The sequence below is a fragment of the Strongylocentrotus purpuratus genome, unplaced genomic scaffold (assembly GCF_000002235.5).
Source record: "Strongylocentrotus purpuratus isolate Spur 01 unplaced genomic scaffold, Spur_5.0 spur5_scaffold_1, whole genome shotgun sequence".
Lineage (NCBI taxonomy): Eukaryota > Metazoa > Echinodermata > Echinoidea > Camarodonta > Strongylocentrotidae > Strongylocentrotus > Strongylocentrotus purpuratus.
This window is the reverse complement of record NW_022145594.1, coordinates 38,258,954-38,283,420: the sequence shown is the minus strand read 5'-3', so window position 1 is coordinate 38,283,420 and position 24,467 is coordinate 38,258,954. Positions and strand designations below refer to the sequence as shown.

The 24,467-nt window shown below is 37.5% G+C and overlaps 2 protein-coding genes across 2 annotated transcripts; both read left to right on the top strand.

The window, feature by feature from the left end:
- The first annotated feature begins 5,667 nt into the window (after window positions 1-5,667).
- On the top strand, window positions 5,668-7,780 carry LOC105439592. The gene is made up of 2 exons (XM_011668762.2): window positions 5,668-7,565; window positions 7,768-7,780. Exons 1-2 carry the CDS (start codon window positions 5,668-5,670, stop codon window positions 7,778-7,780), a joined length of 1,911 nt encoding a protein of 636 aa, XP_011667064.2.
- Window positions 7,781-15,142: 7,362 nt separating this feature from the next.
- On the top strand, window positions 15,143-19,038 carry LOC105439593. The gene is made up of 4 exons (XM_030978776.1): window positions 15,143-15,215; window positions 17,342-17,680; window positions 18,076-18,085; window positions 18,909-19,038. The coding sequence occupies exons 1-4, from the start codon at window positions 15,143-15,145 to the stop codon at window positions 19,036-19,038; spliced, it is 552 nt and encodes a 183-aa protein (XP_030834636.1).
- The last annotated feature ends 5,429 nt before the right edge of the window (window positions 19,039-24,467 follow it).

Sequence of the window (24,467 nt, the reverse complement as noted above, 5' to 3'; positions counted from 1 at the left end):
ATATCAGATTTTCAAAATCTTACCGATTTTTTGAGAAAGCGAACTTTGGTCACGCGCGAACTTTGGTCACACAGCCATACATTATGTAGAAGTATAAATGACATAATGCTATCGATGTATGTATGCAGTTGCAATCAATCTCGCGTATCGATGTGAACTTTTGAAAGCTAAATAAATACATAAATGGACAAATTATGCATGTGTCATTTCTATCTTATGCGTAATCATAGGTAAATCATGGTGCTGGGAAATAACGTTTATCAACCACAGCCTATACCTAGATAATAAGAGTTCTAAATCCTGTAAATATGAATAGACCCGATTAACATCGGTGCGCGCATGTGTTTCTTTTAATTGCGCTCATTGGTAATGCGCGCTTAATTACGCCTGATTTAGTGCGCTAGATAACGCGTTGGATAATCTTCAGTGAAAGAGCACTGCCCTGTGTAGATAGTACCTCTATCTTCAGTGAAAGTGCGTTGCACTGTGTAGATAGTAATACTAACTACACAGTGTAACGAACTTTTTGCTTCTCCCATCAATAATGGGCGAACTATCTTTCATCACGTGATTTACTTTTGACCAATCGTAGAGCAAGATTCTTAGTATGTGGAATATAATAAAAATAATAATGCTAATAACAATACTAATAATGATGCTAGTAATTGTAATATATATATATATATTTATGGTGTACACACCCCCATCCTAGGAGAGGCGCAATGCGCAAATACAAAGCAATGTTATTACACTGAATTTAGCCGTAAGGTGCTAAAAGCATTTAAGGAATACATTTATACACGGTATCCATTGACTACAGCGGGGTGGAGAATGGCAGATGTAGACAAATGTCTTCCCATTTAAACAATATTGCCGTGACAGAACTCGTGCTATCCATGCAATATACAGCTCGATGTCCTATCCACTAGACCACGACAATCATAATATAGTAAATTATATGAATGACATCTAGCCAAAGAAACTAGTTAAATGGCAAGTGCTAATAGATTGAATTGGCAAGTTCTAATAAAATAAAATAGAACTACACAATCTTATATCAATTTATTAACTCTGCCTACTGGAAGCTAGTGGTCCTTGGGTTAAGTCTATAGGACTACGATAATTCACTTACTGGCTTAATTTGATATATTTACTTCGCCCTGACGTACCCTTAACATAACAACTGATATGGCACTTTGCACGTAGCCTCATATGACGCGAGTGGTTTCTAAACAAACACTGAACAAATAATAAGACATATAAAACACATCTTCCAACATTACCCCTCGATAAATTTAAACGGTGTTTGTTTGTTATCTTCCATTTCTTGCCTAAAGTGCACTTGATCTTTGGAATTAGGCAGGTGATGAGTAAATATTGACTTTTATGAATCACGACCGCTTGGGTCTCAAGTTCATGTTCTGTGTGCAGCTATCACAAATCTATATGATATTCACATTGATCGAATTAATGATCTATGAGCCGGGAACGCGCGGGTCATGAGTTCTTTTTCTTTATGCAGCCTAAAGATATGAGTGACTATGACTTTAAAGATTTAAACGATAAAGAAAGCACTTGGTCGTATCTGATAACAATGAAAACTAGGTAGGGAGAGAGAGAGAGAGACAGCAAGTATAATTGAGGTATATTCCGGTGATGAATTTTCAATTCACCCTTTTCGAAGAGCTATGTAAAAATATACATTTTCTTTTAATTGTGGACCTACTTTATCATTACAATTCTGTTCATGAAACTGTTGACATTTTTTTGTAGGTTCGTTGCAAGCAGTTAACCAACTACTAAATGTAGTAAAGGTACATAATAGATAATACCATAACGAAGTGACTTCATCAACACAAATGGCCTCACCTCTACACTGTCCCCCTCCCATAAACACACGCGCGCGCACGAACAAACTGCACTTAAAGTTGCTCAAGCGTGGGTATATACTAGTCGTTTGTGAAGTAGGCAACATGCCGATCACTCCCAAACACTACATGACACTGAGCCAATGGGTATTACGCTTTCTTGCGTACTTGTGTCCCTTTATTGCGTACGTCCATGTGCTGCCCTCTATATACCAACGCTTGAGCAACTTTAACATATATACATGTGCTTACTAAAGCAATCGGTTGAACTAATTGAATGGAATATTGCAGTTAGTGTACTGAAATGCCCCGTTCACCAGTGACGTGGTAAACAGCGGTGAAAGAGAAGGTCGAGGCAAAAAAAATGCAACAACAACATTTGAATGATGATGACAGTCAAATGATAGATTTATAAAGCGCCGCTGCTGTATAAATGTACTCTACTTCGCTAGGGTGATGGAAGAAAACAAATCCTTAGAATGCTATATTACTGACACACAACCGCAATCTACTTGATATAGCATAACCCGCTTTGTCTTTGATTTATATATCTCAATTTCAAGTTCATCATGGAGTAGAGGCTTATCGAATTTAATACCTGCTGATTACTAATCAATAATTTGATCAAACTTATACGCGTGTGTCCCAACTTCAATTATTGTTATTTATAGTAGACCTTTCTATTCTACATGTTGTACAATCAAAATGCTTAGATCACCCTTATTTACGTATGAACAAATCTTATCAAACTTCTCAGACACTCAATCATCACTGAATGGACAATGTATACAACGCCCCCTCAACCTAAAGAAGTAAACAGCAAAAAGTTTGTGTTTAAAGCAAGTACATTAGTTTATAGAGGTAGGAAGCAAGTGGCGCCGCTTAGCTCGAAATAAGACAAACCTATATTTATTTAGGCTTTAGTGACATTAATGGCATATTAGATGTGAGTGTGTGTATGTGTGTATATATGGTGGGTGTGTGGGATGTGTGTTCGGGGGTTATAGCTTGTTTTCATATATACAGAAATGAAAATAAGAAACTCATTTCCCATGCCTACCAATTCGGCGCAACAGAGTAATATTTCTGAGTTATGAACCTTCTGTTATTTAAAGAGTAATAGTTAGGTACACAGACAGCTGTGATTTAGCATGCAATTTTTGTCTGGATATCTGCAATTTCAAAAGTAGGTGGTTTATAATACTTGTTTATAATGAGGTCAATAAAACAAGCAATAGTGTTATTGTTTTACTACAATATTCAAGCGGACAGTGCGCCGTTCGGTGGGCCAAATTTAAAAATTAAATTAAGAAAATGGATCATAACAATTGTGATTGAAGGTGTAGGTGCCACCAGTGTATAACTTGTTATCCACACCTATCATCAATGTGTCCAACACATAGTATAGCGTATGCTTTATTACTTTAGTCAGCAAAATAAATGACCTTTTACACATTAGTACCTCCCCCCCCCCCCGGTCAATGCGTTTGGTAATTTTTGTTATAGTCACTGAAGATTAATACACTTTTCATCATGATGAACACAAGTACCAGTACTGTACATTACAAGTAATACAAAGTTTTAAGAAATCTTGAAAATTAGGTGCTTCCTTACAATTTTGATATATGTTAATGCCCCTGTAGATGTATCATACGCACTAGAAAGATTAGGCCCTAAAACCCTTCTGCTTACGAGAACAATTTAATGTACAATTTTCAAAGAGCGCCTACGGCCGTACACTCTAAAAAATCAAGTGCTAATGTTAACACCTTAAAAATTGGAGGCAGCACCTGTAAGGACACGCATAGGGACTGCCCAAATTGTGCTAAAATAGCACATGTACACGTGCTATACTTCAACACCAGTCCAAGTGCTACTTTAAAAACTTTAAGTGTAAGTCTTTTTACACTTCTGGTGCTATTAGACGCATGCAGCTCGCAAAAAAAAAAAACTTCTAGTGCATTAAATAACCCATGTTAGAACCCATGTAAAACGGCACTAGTGCTAACACTTTTGCACCCAATATAGTGCTAAAGAACACATACAAACAGCATGCACAAAATCACACCTGTAGTGCTGAAACTCACCCTTCTGTTAAACAGCCCTAACATTATTTTTAGCCTACTTTGATCACCTAAAACATACCCCTCAAGACGCCACATGTCACACTCATGGTAATGAATGGGAAGTTTTTACTGTTACATTGAGATTGCACATGTCTATGTCAATTGCATGTAGTACGTGGTAGTCTTGCTTCCATGTAGAATGTTGGAAATAGTATCATGCACAAGCAGAATTATTAGGCAATGAAAAGAATACCTTCTCAGATCCCCGCTCTTTTATAGCTGAGTGTCGACCTATCTCATTTGAATTTTAAATTACTTTGAATTTCTTTTGTGTGAAGCACTGATATGCATGCACACACATTCAATACACTAAATTTCTTTGTACATATATACACAAGCCCCTTCCACCTTACATTCTCCAAAAAGAAGAATACCTTCTCAGATCCCCGCTCTTTTATAGCCGAGTGGCGACACATCTCATTTGAATTTTAAATTGCTTTGAATTTTGTTTGTGTGAAGCACTGCCTTAGCACCTGGAACGCTGGTGCGCCTGCGCATGGAGCGCCAGCACTACCGGTGTTTCTTCAAGTGCTAAAACAGGCAGGGTCACACTTCAGGTGCAATTTCTTGAATAGCACGTGTTTCCAGCACTCATTTTTCTGCTCGTCATCGCTTCCCAAAAGCTGCGAGCACGCAAAGGGCTACACTTGGTACGTGTGGTGCAAATTTGTACCCAGCACCCGTGATTTAGCACTTCATTTATTAGAGTGTACTATGGCAGCTGCGACCATGGAAATCTCAGAATATGTAGTGTGATAATATAATTTCCAAACGGGAATAGCTCGTTCGATTTTAGTCAAGAAACATTGTTTTTATAGCTTAATTAATATCTTGACCTTGAGAGGGAGCTATACACCATAATGAGTTTATCATTTACAATTTCATAAATTTGGACTAGAACCGCGACAACGACCACTGAATAGTGTTGGATCGCTTATGCTTACAATATGTTCATTTTAACCAAATTCATGACCCCATACCAAAACTTGGATGCGTATTTTGAGCCGTCAAGCATCGTTCTACGTTTGCGTAGCAACTAGCAATATCTGAATATGCAATATGATTATTAAATGTAAACAAATAGTATAAACATGCAAATTCGTTTCTTGCAATTTTCAGGCAAGAGTCGGGGTCGCTTGAGTAATAATAGGCACTTATATCAAATGCAAAAACCGTCGTTTCTTTCTCAAGTGTCGGAGATTTGTCGATTTATCGTAGGCAACGACCCACTAACACCAGCCGAAACTCTACCCGTTTTTGCAGTGTAAATGCTCGCTCTCAATCACCGGTAAATTATTCCGTTTTGGGGGCGACATGATTTCGTCGCAATCATGCAGAGCGGCGACAAACGACACATGCGTCTTACTCACCGAAAATAGAATTTCACGAAATTTACCGTTTTGTATAGGTTTTCCCAGCATTGTGAATGGTAGTTTAAAATATGCAAGCCAAGATACATTTTGCTAAAACAAGAAATGGGATGATTGAGAGAGAGAGAAACGTAGATGAAGATTATGAGTGCATGGGAAGAGGAAAACGACAAGAACGAGAAAGGGGGAACTGAGAGAATCAAGATCATTACCAAATATTTATAGTGCCAACTGCAAACAAATGGGGTCATATTTGTTTAAATAGAAAATGTTTGTTTATGATAAACTTTCCACTTGCTTTAAATGTGCTTAAACTCACTTAATCCCATCTCTGGTAACCAAAACCCTCCAAGACTTGACAAGGCCGTCTGGAACACCCTTCATGACTTGGGAATATCAAAGAAACGGAAAACACACAGGGGAAGAAAGCAAAGAAAGACCTATAACATCCCTGTCATCATCACAAATAGGACAAAGCAGCAACAGCTTAACAATATCCGAATTAGAAAGATTGATAAATCAGTGCTCAGGGATACATGTCGACCCACGGCCACCAGGTCGTGTCTACCAGCTGTGATGCTCTTTAATGCCCGCTCTTTAGCCAACAAGTTTGGTGAGTTTGAAGCCACTCTTTGTTCAATGCAAAATGTTCCCCACCTCATTGCTATCACAGAAACATGGTTTTCCCAGGACAACCCGGCTTCTGCATATCAACTTGCATCATTTAAACAGTTTCACAAAGATCGTAACGAACGAATAGGTGGTGGAGTTCTTCTCTATGTGGACAAGAATATAAACTGTTATGAAATCTTCAAAGAACATGTACCTGGACATCTGGAGGTCTTGTGGGTTCGTCTACGATCATCTACTACTATCCGCCTTTCAAGAGATATATATGTTTGTGTACTCTACTCCCCACCTCGGTCTCCACATAAAGACCAACTGAGTGATCACATCATAATGATGATTGATAGGGCTCGAACCCTGTCGGAGAATGCATCTTTCATAATCCTTGGTGATTTCAATGACCTTCCTACAGATCATTTGGAACAGCACACCCTCTTGTCCCAAGTAGTAAAAGAACCGACCAGGGGTACATCCATCCTGGACAAATTATTGACAGATCTCGGGGATTGTTATGAAGAGCCTGTCATTTCAGCACCCATTGCTTTAAGTGACCTCTCTGTTATTACTTACTTTCCTCTGCTCCTTATTCCACCACGTAACACTACAAAAATATCCTTCCGACCATTTCGTGATTCCTCCATTCGCGCCTTTGGTCAATGGATCACGCAGATGGACTGGTCAGAATATAAGGAATCCACTGATGGAAACAAAATGACTGCAAATCTTCACCAACTTCTAGACACAAAATATCGGCAATACTTTGATCTTATCACAGTCAAACGACGTCCCAACGATAAACCATGGATGAATGATGCCATCCGCCGGGCCATTACTCAGCGCAATATCAGCTATACGCGAGGTGATGACTCATTTCGTAGAGTAAGAAATAAGGTACAAAGAGAAATCAGCTCTGCCAAGAAAAGTCTCTATAGCAGGAAAGTGGAACATCTGAAACACAGTGAACCTGGGAAATGGCACCAGCAAATTCGCCACCTAGCAGGACTTAAGAAACAGTCTCTCAGCTTTCCAGCCGACAAATCCGACTTAGAGATTGCGAATGAGATAAACGCTCATTTTAGCCGGATTTGCTCGGCCCTTCCATCTCTCGACCTGGCTTCGTTGCCGGATTACCTCCCTGCGCCGACACCACCTCCAATCATCGAGCGACAAAAGGTCTTTGAGTGTCTACAAAAAGTCAATGTCTCCAAGGCTGGTCACCCGAACGACTGCCCAACACGCCTCATCAAGGAATTTGCGTACGAGCTGTCTGAGCCGCTCACCCACATTTTCAACTGCTGTTTAAAAAATGGATGTTTCCCACATATCTGGAAAAATGCATCAGTGTGTCCAGTGCCTAAGGTCCGGCCGGCAACGACACCTGACCAACTGAGGCCCATTTCTATCACGTCAGTATTAGCACGAGTGTTTGAGGGATTCCTTGCCAGTTGGATTATTGAAGATGTGCACCATGCTATTGATCCCCAACAGTTTGGGAACATGCCCGGAACATCAATTTGCCATTACTTAATCAGTCTCTTGGATAATGCTCATCGGGGAATTGACCGACCTGGGAAGTATGTTAACTTATGCATGATCGATTTCAGTAAAGCTTTCGATCATATCAACCATGTCACAGCAATCAGAAAAATGATTGACATAGGAGTTGACCGCTCCATTCTCCCGACTATCTGTAGTTTCTTGACGCAAAGAACGCAAACTGTTCGTTATCGCGGGGTTACATCAAATCTTTCCCACCTCACTTGTGGTGTTCCTCAGGGAACTAAACTAGGACCCATTATTTTCCTGATAATGGTTAATGATGCCGCGTTGTCTACAGAAAACCGCTGGAAATATGTTGATGATCTAAGCCTTCTAGAGGTTGTCAACAAGTCGGACCCTCCGCAGTTACAAACACACATTGATTCTCTTGTTGATTGGTGTGAAATAAACGACATGAGGCCCAATCCAACGAAGTGCAAAACCATGCTGATCTCATTCTTGCGTAATGCACCGCCTACCCCCCATTTGGAGATCAATGGTAATCAGCTTGAAGTGGTATCTTATATAAAATTACTTGGTATAACAATCCAAGATAATCTTAAATGGGATCTACACATCAAAACCATCGTCAAAAACGCATCACGCAAACTATATGTACTGAGTAAACTGAAAAGGAACGGTGTCAACACTCGGGACTTGGTATTGATATACATGATGTACATTCGTCCGTGTCTTGAATTTGGTGTACCCGTTTGGTCATCTAGTTTAACTGTTGTCCAAGTAAACAGCATTGAGCGACTGCAGAGGAGAGCATTGGGTATTATCACTGGTACATTTCCCGACACAATGTCTTATGCTCAACTTCTGCAGTCGCTGAGTGTTGTCAGACTGTCTGAACGACGCTCTGTTCTTTGCGAAAAGTTTGCTAAGTCCCTGCTGATCTCAGACCGCCACCGCCATCTCTTACCTGAAACCAGACAAACTATCTCACGACGCACTCTCCGCAACTCTCTCCAGCTCAATACCCCCAAAATGAGAACAGAACGTTACAGGCAGTCTCCCATTCCCCACTTCACACGAATCCTGAATTCAAATCTATAGATATTTGCACTCAATATTATGACCACATGTGACCTAGATGTAATTAATTAATTTCTTGTCATGCCAATTAATCAGATTAAATCAGATTTTATACTACCTGTAAAATGATAGGACTATACTCTGTAAGTTAACATAAATTGTATATTTTGAATTATCATATCTCTCGGATAATCATCTATATATAAATATATTTTTAAAGAAATGTTAACTAGGTTTAAAAAAGACTACTTATTAATTTGAAAGTGTATTACAAAATTGCATATGACATTTAGAAAATGGTAACAACTTATTTTACTATTTAAAAGTTTTAATTGCACAATTAGAACAGGTATTATTTCACGATTGTTTGAAATTAGTTGTTTAGTTCATTAGAATTAGTAAGTAATATTTTTTAAAAGATTGCTAAAAGTATTGATTTCTTTATTCTTGTATGTATTTATAATTTGTAAACTGAATTGTATGAGTCTCCGGACTTTTTATTCAGTATGTTTTTATTTACAATAAAACCAGAATTGAATTGAATTGAATTGACCCTAAATAGCACTCAAGCTTATCAGAATACAATAATCAAATATCATAAGACCTATGGAATTTTGGTGGTTAATACTAACTTCTCAGTATAAGTAAATGTTATAGCCGCACATTTTCACCGCGTGAATGAAAGAACGTGAACATGGAGGATCAAAGAAAAGGGCTGCTTCTCTCGGCATGTGTGAGCAGTTTTCTGCTTGCAAGCTTCATAGGAGGTAAACCGTAGTAAAAATAGTACACAGAAGATAGTAGGTTTAATTCTATATACATGTATATATTGTGCCTTATGTTTGTAAACCCCTACAAAGTATAATTAACATTTCGTGAATGCCTCCCGAGCACACTCTATTGCCCACACGCGCTGCAGAGCATTACGGTATAGGGTGTATATTGATACCGGGATACACGTATGCTAATCTAAGACGGATTAAAACTACTGTGTCTTCATGCGTCATTTTTATAGAGTAAACATTAAACGTAGTATGGGTGAGCATTAGTTTATGGGGCGAACTAGTAATCGATAGATTGTAAGCTGGGGTATGATTATTAGTCTGCTCCGGCGATGAATTTTGTTTGGGGATAGGTATGGGGATAAGGTTGTAGTTTGGTTCGAGGTAAGGCTTAGGTTAATTGCTAGGGTTAATTTCATAGTGAGTCGTGCACGGTTGAACACGGAAATTCCATTCATATTCGAGTATTACACATCAGTATAAGTGTTACTAGGGGTTATCCTTACGCGGTAATTAATGCACAGTATGATACAAACGAAGCGACAGCCGAGGGTGTGTGAATGGTTTAGAGGATAATTACACTTACGCCCGACCACCATTATGTGTATCATTATTTTGTTAAAGTTGATTTGGATCCTTGTCATTTAATACAATCAACTTTATCCCAAATAGCAGGCATTTACATTGCAGTTGCTCTTACAGTGATCGAAACAAAAAACTCAAATTTAAAAGACATATCTTCCAAACGATTTAATAAAGCATGCAAGCAGAAGAAAGCTTACACAAGCCGAAAGAAGCCGTTCTTTTCGTTTATCCCCATTTTCAAGTTCTTGCATTTAAGCGGTGAAAATGCGCAATAGTAACGTTCACTTGTAACACGCTAATATTAATCAGTGACAGACATTATGACGTTTCATTTCGTTTATCACGTGATATGCAAATACTGTTTGCTAATATGTTTGCGTGCAAACAATTATTTGTATACCTTAACAAACAGGGCTCTGTTAGCGGTTCGCAGTAATAAGCTCTATTATCTAAGTTGTCATTCTTAGCCTCTCTCTCTCTCTTATTTTTCTCTTCACTTGCCTTCCTTATCTGGTTATGCCCAAAATGTAAAATCCTAACACCATTATGGAGAGAATTTCTTGGTTTGCCTTTAAGAGCTGCTACCATCTACTTTACTGGAAAAATACATTTAAACGAAAAACGTCGGTTTTTATAATATTAGTGTTTGTGTTTCTTATGAGTTCGGCGTCAGGGTGGACTTCTTTTGTAAAGACATACTTTTAATAGAAGCACTAGCGTAAAATTCCTCGAGCGCCATTTCAGGACAACTACAGCAGTACGGTCGCAAAACTGGCTGCTTTCTTAGCTCGGTTCTAGGGCACCTACCCCTTGGACATCCACCCCCCGGATAACCACCCCTAGTCAACTACCCCCTAGGACAACTACTCCTGGACAACTACCCCCAGACAACTACCCCCTAGGACTACTACCCCAGGATAACTACCACCCGGACAACTACCCCCAGACAAGTACCCCCTAAGACAACCATCCTCTAGGACAACTACCCCGGACAACTATCCTAGGGTGTAGTTGTCTGGATGGTAGTTTTCTGGGTTGTAGTTGTACGGGGGTAGTTGCCCTAGGGGGTAGTTTTCTGTGGGTAGTTGTCCGGGGGTAGTTGTCCTAGGGTTAGTTGTCCTAGGGGGTAGTTTTCTGGGGGTAGTTGTCCGGGGTTAGTTTTCCCGGTGGTAGTTGTCCCGGGGGTAGTCGTCTTAGGGGGTAATTGTCCTAGGGGGTAGTTGACTGGTGGTAGTGATCCTTGGGTGGTTGGCCAGGGGGTAGGTTTTTCGGATTCGCCTTAGCTGTGATGTTGGTTCTTGCATCACATGGAAATTTAGTTTTGGGTTACGTACTGTCTGCAAATTGACCATGAGCTGGTACCGTGCAATAAATAGCTCGCTGAGGCAGACAATTCATCATTTCAGTACTGCTTCAAATTACACATGGTAAAGAAATGGATGACCTAGTACCAAGACGAATTTTCTTCTAATCTTAACACGTGAATTTGATAAAGCTGTTGTTCAGGTTCTTTCACAACTTTAAAGAACCAAACGTGGCAAGAGAACCAGCATACTGTCTGGTGCCTTTAAAGCGGGTATCATATACTGTAAGTATCTTTTCTTAAAGATAATTTAGAAAAACAATGCAAATGAAACGCCCCTTAGGAATTGTTTTTAAGGTTCATATTTGGAATGTGCATTTTACCATGTATATAATGTAAGCAGATCGAATAAATCATTGACACATATTACCCGTGACCACGTAGGTGTCAAGTTCTAGTGTCCATGCAGTTGCAATATATCAATAAACGATATATTTCATTTTGAATTTCTTACAAGATGAAGATATTATAGTATTAGTCTCAATTTTCGATACCAAAACAAGCAATATTTAGCAAACTATGGCATTCAAGGCGTTTTACGATGATATTCGGAAAAGAGGAGTATGCGGAAACCCTGTAACTCATTTTACCGGAAAATATTGTATTTTATACTTTGACGCTAAAGGGAAATGTATGCAAGTTAGGTAAATTAAGATATTCCATGTTTGAATCATTGTAGTGTTTTCCCTACAGAAGGTCATTCGGTGCTAATTGTGAACAAGATTAAATACGAGATTAATACTCAGATACTTAAAGACCGGCTGTGGTAGTTCAGCCAGAACGGATTAGACTACACAGCGAGGTCACTGACAGGTAGCTATCTCATTAACTCAACTCTCAATTAACATAAGAAAAAGAGGATTATGGGGACCAAAAGGCACCGATTGGGGAAGTTTTCTATACAGATGGAGCAAGTAGCTACAAGTAGTACAGTGTGGCTTTAAGTGACTCATGTATATCATGTGACCAAGGGTGCACGGAAGAGTGTTCTGAACATGAAGTAAAGACGTTGTAAATTCAGCACTTATTTCGTATGAATGGATTATCCGGAAAAACTCCCCTGATTCGAACGTTTTTTCTGCTTTCTTAATGTGTCCTGTAAACAGATTAAACAAAATAATCTAAATCAACAATTCAAGAGCTACTGCTCCAATAAGGAACAGGTGAGGTGATAGAGGGCAAACCTTGTTCGACACCTCTCTGTAAATCAAAAGCTTGAAATGAAAACCCATTATTATTTAACAAACTACTGTTAATATTTTGTATAGCAGTGAAAACCATAAACGAACTACATTACGTTATGCTATAATACACGGCGTCTAATTATGTTTAGAAACGTAGCTAAATCCCTGTCGTAATCAGTTCTTTGCAAATATAATACATTTTAAAATGATATTTGTTATCTGATCAAGTTAATAATTTACATTTATAAGCGGCAAACACGTGGGTCCGAAGTTCATGTTCTTGACGCAGCTTTCACAAACATATTAAAGATATTGGTTTAAGAATTAAATCAATAAAATAGGCAATCATCCATGCGCAGGGCAGCGGAGTGTCTTTCAAAGTGTGTGAGTGTGGGGGGGGGGGAACAAAAAAGGGCACTTTCTGGAAAGAAAGGGGTAATAATAATAATAATAATAATAATAGTACATTTATAAAGCGCAGAAACTATCCAACATTAGGTATATATTCTACTGCGCTACAATAGCAAAAGCAAAAATATACAACTTTTAGACATTAATATGGCCTTAGACCCGTACATTGTGATTAGATTATCAGGGATGATTTCATTGTATGTTTTTTTTCTCTTTGCATGGTCCGGGATACGTTCTAAAGCCCCTCTAAAGTGTTTAAGACACATTTCTGCAAGGATTATTAAAACAAATGTGTTTGAAGTCGAATATTGATGAAAACAAATACACAATTCAGTTTTTTTTTCTGCGTACAACAGAAAATACAAATTATATCGTATCCGAACACCTACATCCACCCGCGATAACCACCCCCCCCCCAGTCAACTACCCCATATGACAACTACGCCCTTGGACAACTACCCTCTAGGACGACTACCCCTAGGGGAACTCGATGGTTGTTTCAGGGGGTAGTCGTTCTAGAGGGTGATTGCCGTAGGGTTTAGTTTTCCTAGGGGGTAATTGACTGGGGTGGATGTCCAGGGGGCAGGCGTCCTAGAACCAAATTATATATTCTTTTATTAATATTTGTCTTCAAACGCATTTTTCTTTCAGGGGCGGGGGGGGGGGGGTAAGGAGAAATCTTTGGAGAAGTGTGTCATAAATGACATCTTATTTCACACTATGATACAATTAAGTAACATTTTGCCATCAAATTTGTGCCGAATTAGGGGCAGCCAACACTTTAGATGGGCCGGAAACATCATACTTTGCAGTTAGGTGTGATGTTCTGAATATTTATTTGAAAGTGAGCGGTCAACAAGTGCAAAAAATGTTAGGTCGCAGTGCCCCAAAACACATCTAACAAAGAGGAACAAATTTCCTAATCAAGTAGACAAGATCTGTATTACTATAAAATGCGAACGAGCGTAGCGAGCGACTTTTGGGTGAAATTGGAAAAAAAATGCCTGTAGTCGATTTGAATTAGGAGCACATTTCTTGGTGAAAGGAAAAGGAGAAACATATCCAAAGTTAAAATGACACTTATTAGAAAAGGAAAGGAGCACGTTCCTAGGTAAAATCGGAATTATCATAGGTGAGCATGGTGCACTACTCGCACCTGATCAACTTGTTATCCACACCTATCATCACTGAGTTTTTTACAAAAAATAGCATATGTTTTAATAACTGTTTTAAAATAAACGATTTTCACACGTATCTACACCCCCCCCCCACCTCGGCCATTGCGTTTAGTTATTTGTGTTATAACATCACTTTACAACATGAGGAACACAAAAACCGTTAATGCCCACTGACATTATGAACAACAACTAATATCGTTCTACGTTTGAGTAGCAATCATCATTATCTGAATATGTGATATGATTATTAAATTTAAAGAAAGAGTATAAACAATTTAATTCCCCTCTTACATTGTTGTAGATTAGGAATCGGTTGGGTGCTCGTCAAAAGGAATTTACATTGCAAGCAAAAACCTTCGTTTTTTCACACTCCGTCGGAGGTTGCGAAATAAAAACAAACAAACAAAGAAAATGCAATAAATTTTCAATAATTCATTGCATTTCCCCCCAGTCCCCAACAGGAAAAAATCCTCTGTAGGGCCATGCATTATGGTTCAAGGCATGCCCACATAGACGATTTTGTTTATGTTGGGGGTCGGGGCAAAATGCACGTACCCTAGCGCCCGCTGCGTACATTCATGATTCATTGACTAAGCAATGGCGTCGTTATTGGGAGTCCCCATGATCAAAACCGTGTCAATGTGCTATATTAGTGCCCTTTTATGAGGTATTAATACCCATTACTGTCAGTTATGACTTAAGGACGTAGGTCCCCTAGTTGATTAGCATTGTAGCACACACGTGCTTTAGCAGTCACCGAAAACAAACACTTCCCAATTGTCATTCAATAAAATCTGAGAATGTATACTATTATCTAGATCTATTAGGAATAAATCAAAGTAAAAAATCATTCAATAAATTGGGGTAAACAAAATTATTCCACTATTATGACCAACATTGTATATTATAGTCCTGATTGTGTAAAAGCATATTTATGACACTAAATAGTACTCAAGGTTATCAGAATGCAGTGCGAACAACCCATAAGATTTATGGCATTTCAGTAGTTAATATTAACTTCTGAGTAAATATATGACAATCGCGCATTTTCACCGCGTGAACGTGAACATGGAGGATCGAAGGAAATGGCTGCTTCTCTCGGCATGTGTGAGCAGTTTTCTGCTCGCAAGCTTCATAGGAGGTAAAACGTAGTAAAAATAGTACACAGTAGTTTTACTATATACATGTATATATTGCGTCTTATGTTTGTAAACCCCCAAAATTAACATTTCGGGAATGCCTCTCGAGCACGCTCTATTACGCACACGCACTGTAGAGCATTATGGAATAGGCTGTATACCCGTATGCGGATCTTATACGAATTAAAACTACTGTGTCTTTATGTTTAATTCTATGGAGTAATCATTCAACAAAGTATGGGTGAGCGTTAGTTTATGGTATGCTATTAGTAATCGGTATATTGTAAGCTGGTGTCTGATTATTATTCGGTGCTCTGACTTCTGCTCCGCCGATGAATTTTATTTGGGGAAGAGTATATGGATAAGGTGGGGTTTGGTTCTAGGTGAGGCTTAGGTTAATTGCTAGGGTTAATTGCATAGTGAGTCGTGCCGGTTGAACTTAGATATTCCACTGATATACGACTAATACAATAAAGGGTGTTAGTATGGATTATCCCTAAGCGTTAATTATGGAACAGAATGATACAGACGAAGCGACAGCCGAGGATGTGTGAATGGTTTAGAGGATAGTTACTCTTACGCTTGACCACTAGTATGTGGATCATTCGTTTGATATAATGTTGATGTGGATCATTGTCGTTTGATAAAATTAACTTTATCCCTAACTGTAGGCCTTCACATTGCATTTGTACTTACATTGATCTAAACAAAAAAACTCAACTTTAATGGACAAATCTTCTAAGCGATTTAATGTCTTATTTGTGTCATCCTTATTATACATAATTCAGCTCTTTATATTAGTTCATATCATGTAATAATTTATGATAAATGATAATGATAAGTTATAAATGTTGAAGATAACATTAGGGGAACCAGCTTCAAAAGTTAATAGGAACGAGTGTGACATACACTTGTTAATTTATTATTTTGTTTACTTAATACTATGTACGGGAAAATCTAAAAAGAACTAAAAGAAGTGTCACCGAATATAAGAGCCACTCAAGGGCCACATTCTCAAATAAAAAGGCAAACCTTGGATCTAAGAACAGTAGCTTGAAGAGGGTAGTAATAATACAATGATGGCAATGCATTAAAGGCTTTCTTTTGCACACAGTGGAGCCAAAGCAACCAAAATATTATACAAGGACAATCACAATCAGAACAAAAATGAAAAGTAACAATTTGTTCAGTATACATTTCAAATAACAATAATGTAAACAATTGAGCGTTATAGCTTTGTTAGATGAAATATCAGTCACACCATGGAAACCGACACAAAACCGACAACAGAACGAAGAAACTATTACATTATACCCTAAATGACAAACGTTTCGTCGGTTTAAGGTTGGTGTGGAGTGGGTTCTGAGGTGTGACTGGGGTGTTACCTCTTTTTTCAAGAAATCATGGAATTCTGTTATCTCTGACAAACTGTTCATTTTCCAACTGTTCTGTGTACAATAATAGTTACAGCTATCGTTATTATCAATATTATTATTATTATCAATATTTTTATTATTATTATTGTTATTAATTTCATGAATGTTACACCATGCAGTTATTTGAGCTCATTAAAAAAAAGTAAGTCAAGCTTGTTGCCCATTTACAATCATTAATTTAATACAATGTTTATTATTTAGATGAGATTTGTTCCAAGGGCCCGTCACTCTTTTTGTGGTTGGTCGAAGTTAGTCTGTTGTCGCTTTACCTGCTTACATGTATGATTAGGGGACTGACTTGCACCAGTCACCAACTGACTGACCCCTCCTTATCCATGTGTGTTTGATTGTATACATGGATGTGTGTGGGGATTTCTCAGTTTTGTACTATGTAAATTTGTCTCACTTTTCATTTATGTACACAATTTGATTATGATTATGTACTGAGGGAACTTTTCAACCCACAAGCTTCTGCTTTACTTAGTTCCCCCTTTTCCTTATATATTATGTTACTGTACATGAATTGTATTTCTAATTTTTTTGATGTGCAACTGTTATTGAAGTGGAAGAAAAAGCTATTGAATTATTATTCTTATAATTTGTTTCATTATCATCATCTTCTTCTTTGTAATTATTTTTCACTTTGCTGATTTTTACAGAAATTATTCATTATTATTAAATATTTGATGTAGGTGCTGCAGGAGATGTACCTGACGGTGTCGTTTACACGGACCTACATAAAACAGTCCAAAAAGGGAAAGAGATCGTTCTAACTTGCGAGTTTTATGCAGCCCCCGTTGCCGTCTACTGGAAGAAAGGAGATGACCCAGAACGCGGAATTGACCTGATCTCGTGGGCGTATGAGGAAGAGATCTCTGGGTCATGTGTTAACAACAAAGCGTGTCACATGACGGATGATTACTCTCTGGTTATCGAAGATGCTCGAATGGCAGACCAGGGGCGATACATATGCCGTGTTTCGAATTACCTTGGTATTCTCATTCACAACTTCACCGATGTAAAAATATATGGTAAGCCATGAAACAGATAAGGCTGAACGACAGTATAGTCCTTTTGTTGAGAGCTATAAGTTAACGCCCTTCTGACTCCAAACATAAACATTATCATTGTGCCCTAGGTCAACATGGTTATCAGACCTTGAATAGATTAATACGTATTTCCACCTTCCTATTAACACAAACGTATGGTTGTTATACATCTAAAGATTATCAATAATAATTTGTAAAAAATTACGCTGTGAGATCAATCTTAGAAATAACTCGTCAACGAAATTCGTATTCAATACTTACTTATATTCTGCTTAACAAAAGGTAGAGGATTATAAACGGTTTGTAATTTATTTTGTAATGTCTCCTATAACAGCTACTCATAATTCCTTTGCTCCGTGGCTTTGTTTTGGTTATAGGTACATGCAGGTAAACATATATTACAATAAGCATGTGTGAAGTATCTGCAGTTTAAACACAATCGGGTAATATACAGTAGTTTGCGGTTGCACCGTGTGAGAGGGGTGGGGGTGGGTAGTCCTAAAAAGGACTCTCGGTTTATATCTTTCTTTTCTTGAGTGTGTGTAGCCCTGAAAAGGACTGTTGGTAGTCTTGAAGAAAAATACCTGTTGGTTATCCTTCTTAGCTTAAAGTTCGAAGGAGAATTACTGTAGCGCCTTTGGAGGGCATGGGTAGTAGGAGTGGCTTGACGTTTTGAACAGGTTGACTATCAGTCGTCAGGAGTGATATTTCACCAAATCGGGTAATGTTTCAACAAAATTGGGTAAACAGTGATTACAAATGTTTATTGGAATTTTACTCAATATTCGGTGATATGTATCTTTAACTGAATAAAAGTTACTCTCTAATCAATACGTTTCCCCAGCTATATAAAAAACGGTGCACAGTGGTTTTGAGTATAAAGTGCACACTTTCCCAATGTGTAATTTATTTATTATCTGTTATTTCGAAGCTCCTCCTGAAGAACCTTACCCAATCATCGAAGAATGCACTTTGAATGACATTTCGAAGACTACACAAATTTGCAGTCTTCCAACTAACGATACTACGATGAACATAACATGCTCAGCTTCCAGATTCTTCCCGGACTTAAACCTTTTCTTCCTACATGGATCTAACAAGATCACCAACATAGGTAGCAATGTTCGGGAAAATAAAGACGGTTCAAAGAACAAATCGATAATGATTAACGGTTCAGCAAGTGAGATACCCTATGTATGTGTTGCGTCAGATATACCTGGAACGAAAGACGAAAAGACGGCGACAGTATTGATCAGATCCCCTACAGTCCCTACACCACGAGATTCACATACGACACCCCTTTCATTCCCGGCAACCCCAGCAAATCCCTCGATAACTGAGAAAGCAAGTGGCACCAGCCCCGCCAAGATTGGTAGGCAAAGAGCTATTTACGTAATTTGATCAGAATGAAACGCGAATGTTCTTTATTTAAAAGTAATACACTCAATACTCCCCAAATGTCTAAATTAACTGATTCCATTTTCTTTGTATCGTTTCCTTAAAACAATTATATAATTGTTACACTTACTATCTAAGGTAAACGAAAACAATGGGGTTGACATGCGTAGACATTTATGAGATTAAACAAATTTTAAACTATGTCTACCAAAAGAACATCACTCAAACACAAAGCCAGATAACTGAGATTTTCTATTTTACAGTTGTACCGATGGTTATCCTGGTTGTAATCGCTGTGGCCGGCATAATATTATTTGTGTGGAAACGTCATCAAAGAAAAAGTAAGTATTAACAATCTTTAATTCAATTAACCCGTTTATCTTGATTACATTTTACATGCGGAGCACACAGATGCGATATAGGATAGATACAATGATCATTACTTTCTCTTTCAGCTTTATCATGAATAGAACATATAATCTTGGAGAGATAACTAAAGGTACTATGTCCCATTTTCAGGCAAAACAAATAAATAAAAGAAATTCCAACGGCATTTCAAAGACAATACGAATTTAGAACTTTCCTCAAAACGATAGGGCTTGAAGATGGCTTTTAGTGAGAAAATAACAAACATTAGTTGTCGAATCGACTTTAATAATTGATTGCGTTGTTGTTGTTGTTTTACTTTAAATGGCGTGTATGATTCATTTATGAATATTTGCGCAATCACCTAAGTAATAGTCTGATTTTCAGACCCTTTTGCCAAGTTGTGGTAAGTTTCGTGATGCACAAAGATTCAATTAGTTTAATTTTACAAGTAATGGGTTATTGATATAGACAAATGCTAATGCACCTGTTACAGCTATGTTATGTTTGTTATTACCAAAGAAGAAAACAAAAATGTCAGTCAGTCACTCAATTGTGTCTGACAGTGAAGTCTAGAAGCTAAACGTATTTCCTTGCATAATTTGCATACTAGGACACTCCTAATGTTTAAATTTCACAGATAGGACATACACGACATATCCATAATTCCTGCAATGTTCTACATAATTTGATGTTGGCTGCAAAAAGGACACAGTACCTTTAAAGACCCTATCCGATGAAAATACAAATTGTTATAAATGGAAAACCGATTGAATTTAGAATACACATATAAAAAAATAAAAAAAAAATTTACCTTTTCATTATTGCACATTCGCATTAAAACTTCATTTTCCACACCTATCCAATTTTAGGGTCAACATAATGTCAAATTTGCCGAAGTTACAGTGACGACATAACATGTGGACCCCATCGGTTAACCTATATAGTTGAGGCGATGAGCCGTACTTAATTAATGCAAAGTCATTGTGTATATGCGTAATCAACATACAATTATGTCATCAAGTTGATAGCAAGTTTTTAGGTCGACAACTTCTGATATTCAAAGATTTAGATTTTGAATTTTCAGAGAGCTGATACTCCCCTGATCAACATTAAAATGGCATATAATTGATGTTATTGGAATTTTCGGCTTACAGTATTTCCGTTGATATATAATACATCCATTTCATTTTTCAGTTCGGGTATGGTCTTTAAAGGGAAATCCAATCTTAAAGGCATCGTTTAACAATGTTAAATCTGAGATACATATCCCTACGTGTTATCAGTGTCTGTGATATGGTGTAACATTGAAGCCGTAACACAATGGCGATTCAAAATGATCACGAAGTGCCTCAAAAATGTGAACATCTTTGAGTGACCGGTTTCACCATATTCATTTTCCACAGTAGACCGTAGCGTTATAAAAACCGTTAGGAAAACGAAAAATGAAATTTCATGAGATTCCTGACTGAATTATGATTGCAGCATGAGCTGAATCGAAGATTTTGTTTTAGAATCTGAGGCAACGTTACCGAGTCACTTTGATAGCAAAGATAGCAAGGACATTGGTGTATGTTTGAACGAAATCGGACGAAATGTGAGAAAGTTATGAATTTTGATACCTGCTTATGGGAACTTTAAATTGCAGGCTGAATAGATAATGTCAACGTGATGTAGTGCCGGACAACTTTCGCATTTGTTCCAATATACAACCTAACTAGAACGGGATTTTTTTCTTCTCAGAATGTACGACTTAGGAGAGTATTTTCCTCCAAGAAGACCTGTAGCAATGTGCTATCCAAAATATATTTTGAGTAGTGCCTCAAAAGAGAAGTCATTTTGGAGGAAAAAAATATCATTGATATTTTGTACATGACAAACCTGAGAGTGGTCCATGAGTAATAATAATAATAATAATAATAATAATAATAATAATAATAAAACATGAGATCTATATAGCGCCATTATCAAATTTAATTAACTGCTCAAGGTGCTTAAAAATATTAGGGAACACATTACATCATGACAAAGAATCGTTACATTTACAAAAATGAAAGAATGAATGAATGTCTGTCTTCGAAACGCGAAATTAAACCAATGGGATTTAAGGTTACTCTTAAAAGACGTTGAAGAGTCGAAGTTCTTCAGCTCCTGTGGAAGTGAATTCCACAGGGCTGGTCCGGCATGAGCAAAAGCTCGTTCCCCCCAAGATTTCTTTGAAAGCGGTATGTGTAGAAGACCAGAGTTGGAGGATCGGAGGGTACGTGTGGGTTGGTAGAGGTGAACTAAGGACTGGTTGTATTCAGGAGCTGTTCTGTTCATGATTTGATGAACTAAAAGAAGGATTTTGACAATTATACGTTCTTTTACAGGCAACCAATGGAGATTGTGTAGGATAGGTAAAATATGACTATGTTTGCTTGACAGAGAAATGATGCGTGCAGCTGCGTTTTGTAGTTTGTGTAACTTTGAAATTTGTGAATTTAGTAAATTGTAGAGTAGACTGATGCCGAAATCCAAACGTGAAAAAAATAAGTGAGTGAACAAGTTTCACTGTTGCCGAACGAGTAATTCACAATCCATTGATACGCTTGCAAATTTGAAATTTTAATAGACTTAGTGATCTCATTTTTTAAACATCCATAACTCTCTTATAATAACCCGTTTTATATCACATTTTCGCCATTCTGTTTTTCTGATTTTCACACTTTTCGAATAAACTTGTTTACAGGTTGAATTGCCCTTTAAGTGGCTCTTTGGTTTACAGTAGTTTTTCATTATTTTGTTGAAGGGCAATGCTTTTTTGAAAATGAAAACAATAATTATATAATGTTTTCTGGACTTTCGTGGACCTGCATAGGACAGTTCAGTTTTTATATATCAGTTTATAGCTTAACATATTTGCAAGTTTGCATAAATGAAATTTTTGTCAGCCATTAAACATAAATCCAGTAAATTTATTTATCCCTTTTCAACTTTCATGATAAAAAGTACAACATTCAAGTGGATGAATTTACTGACAGTATAAGCCCGGTCTGTAATAATATTAAGCAATTTACCCTTCATTTAAATATGAACAACAGTGCTATCCAAAGTAGCTACTGGCTTCTATTTCTCGTCTCATCACAGTTTAAAAGGCACACTATCGATTTTAAAACTTTAGGTACGAATGAAAAACGAGATGTCGAGGAGGCTATGCCATTGGTGCAGAAAATGAAGGTACATGTAGTAGGTAGGTCGCATGATTACATTTATGCTTCATGTATACCCCATGTAGAATGATTAGTGTTATTTTAGCGGGGGTGAGAGGGGGGGGGGTTCTTTGTTTGATATACTCTCCCTCACATCCCTTTCTATGTTACGATTTGAAACGGAAGTGTATACAATAAATATTCGCAAGGGCTAATCAAATATTTATGAAAATGTAAGATTTGTTTGAACTTAGGTGGCTTAAAGATAAACTTGAGTTCTGGTAAAAAATGAAAATGAATTCTCACAGAATCTAACGAAACTTACACTGAATGTTCAAGATTACAAATAAATGTCATGTGCCGAACAATTTTGGAAGAAAATGTATACTGGCTGAGTAATGAGCATATAAAGATAAGGAAATCATGGTAGTACTGGCCCCGACACCATGTGCGTTGTCCCATATACATCTTTCTGTGTAAGTGATTGTTACTTTACCAAGACTCTGCCAAATTTATGATGATTGTGATGACTATAGAACCTTGCATTACACACCATTACTTGCATGCTTTATGATCAACTTTTCTGATCCATTCCACACCTTTTCTTTCACAATGCAATCGCATTACCAGTACTCAGGTTTATCTTTAATTACGGTTCCAGTATTTAGGAATTTAAAATATTTTCAACATATAACTACGAAAATGTTTTCATTGAATGCCAATAACCATTCCAACTAAAATGTAAGCAGCAACCTCGGCAAAAGTTAAAGTTATGTCAATAGGCAAACAAAGCTGATCTTAATCAAGGATTATCCATGATTAAGATCTAGTGAATTAAGGTCTATTGAATTGAGTTAACTGGTAACATGTAGGCCTATGTGTCGTCATACATCTATTCGAATACAAGGTATATTTATATAGATATATATATATATAACGTGTTTAGTGTGCCTGCATGTTACTGAATTGGTTCTAATATCGAATTCGTAACAAATGGCACGTTTACAGGGGTCGTCTCTTTCTATGAACTTTGGCTACTCGCGTATTACACGCCAAAGGATGATTTGGGGAAGGTGTGTGCTGCTCTCACCAAGCTGGGAATTACAGACATCGAAGGGCAAATGAGAAGAAAACAGGTGTATGATGCTTTATGTGGGTGGAAACAGGCAACAAAGACACTCGAACAAGCACAGATGTTAAGAGATGCTCTACAAGATCTGGATTTTGGAACCAGGTGGCAACAGATCTATGGTATGCACACGATGAGAACTTTGAAAAACAGTTACTCATGGGCAGCACTTGACTTTACACATACAGTTAGTGTGAAGTCACCTGCATTGGAAAACTCCACTGGATTGTATGAAAGCTTACCTTTAGTTTTAAGATTGGTAGCATTGTATTTAACTTATACATGTTATGAATACTCCAATCAAATTAATTTATCTAAAGAGTAATACGAGGTTGTTAAAGCACCAAATTCTGACATCTCTTTCAGACTCATCTTTTCCAGAAAGATATATTAGGAAATTCAGATTGTTTGAAACCGACATAGTATCTGTTTAAAGGAATTGATTGCCGCGAAATGTTATTACCAACCTTTTTATGAACATATTAGTACTTTTTAATGAAACGCGGTTTCTACGAACCTTTTGTGTTGTTTTCACAGACAAAAGACGGCAAACTACTACTAAGGTACCTGAAGGAACATTGGAACAAATACTACATGATTTGGAAAAGCCTGAAACAATCCAAAAGTTCATACGTAAGCTGATACCAGATGCAGAAATCGAAGTCGATAATACAGCAGAGAAGAA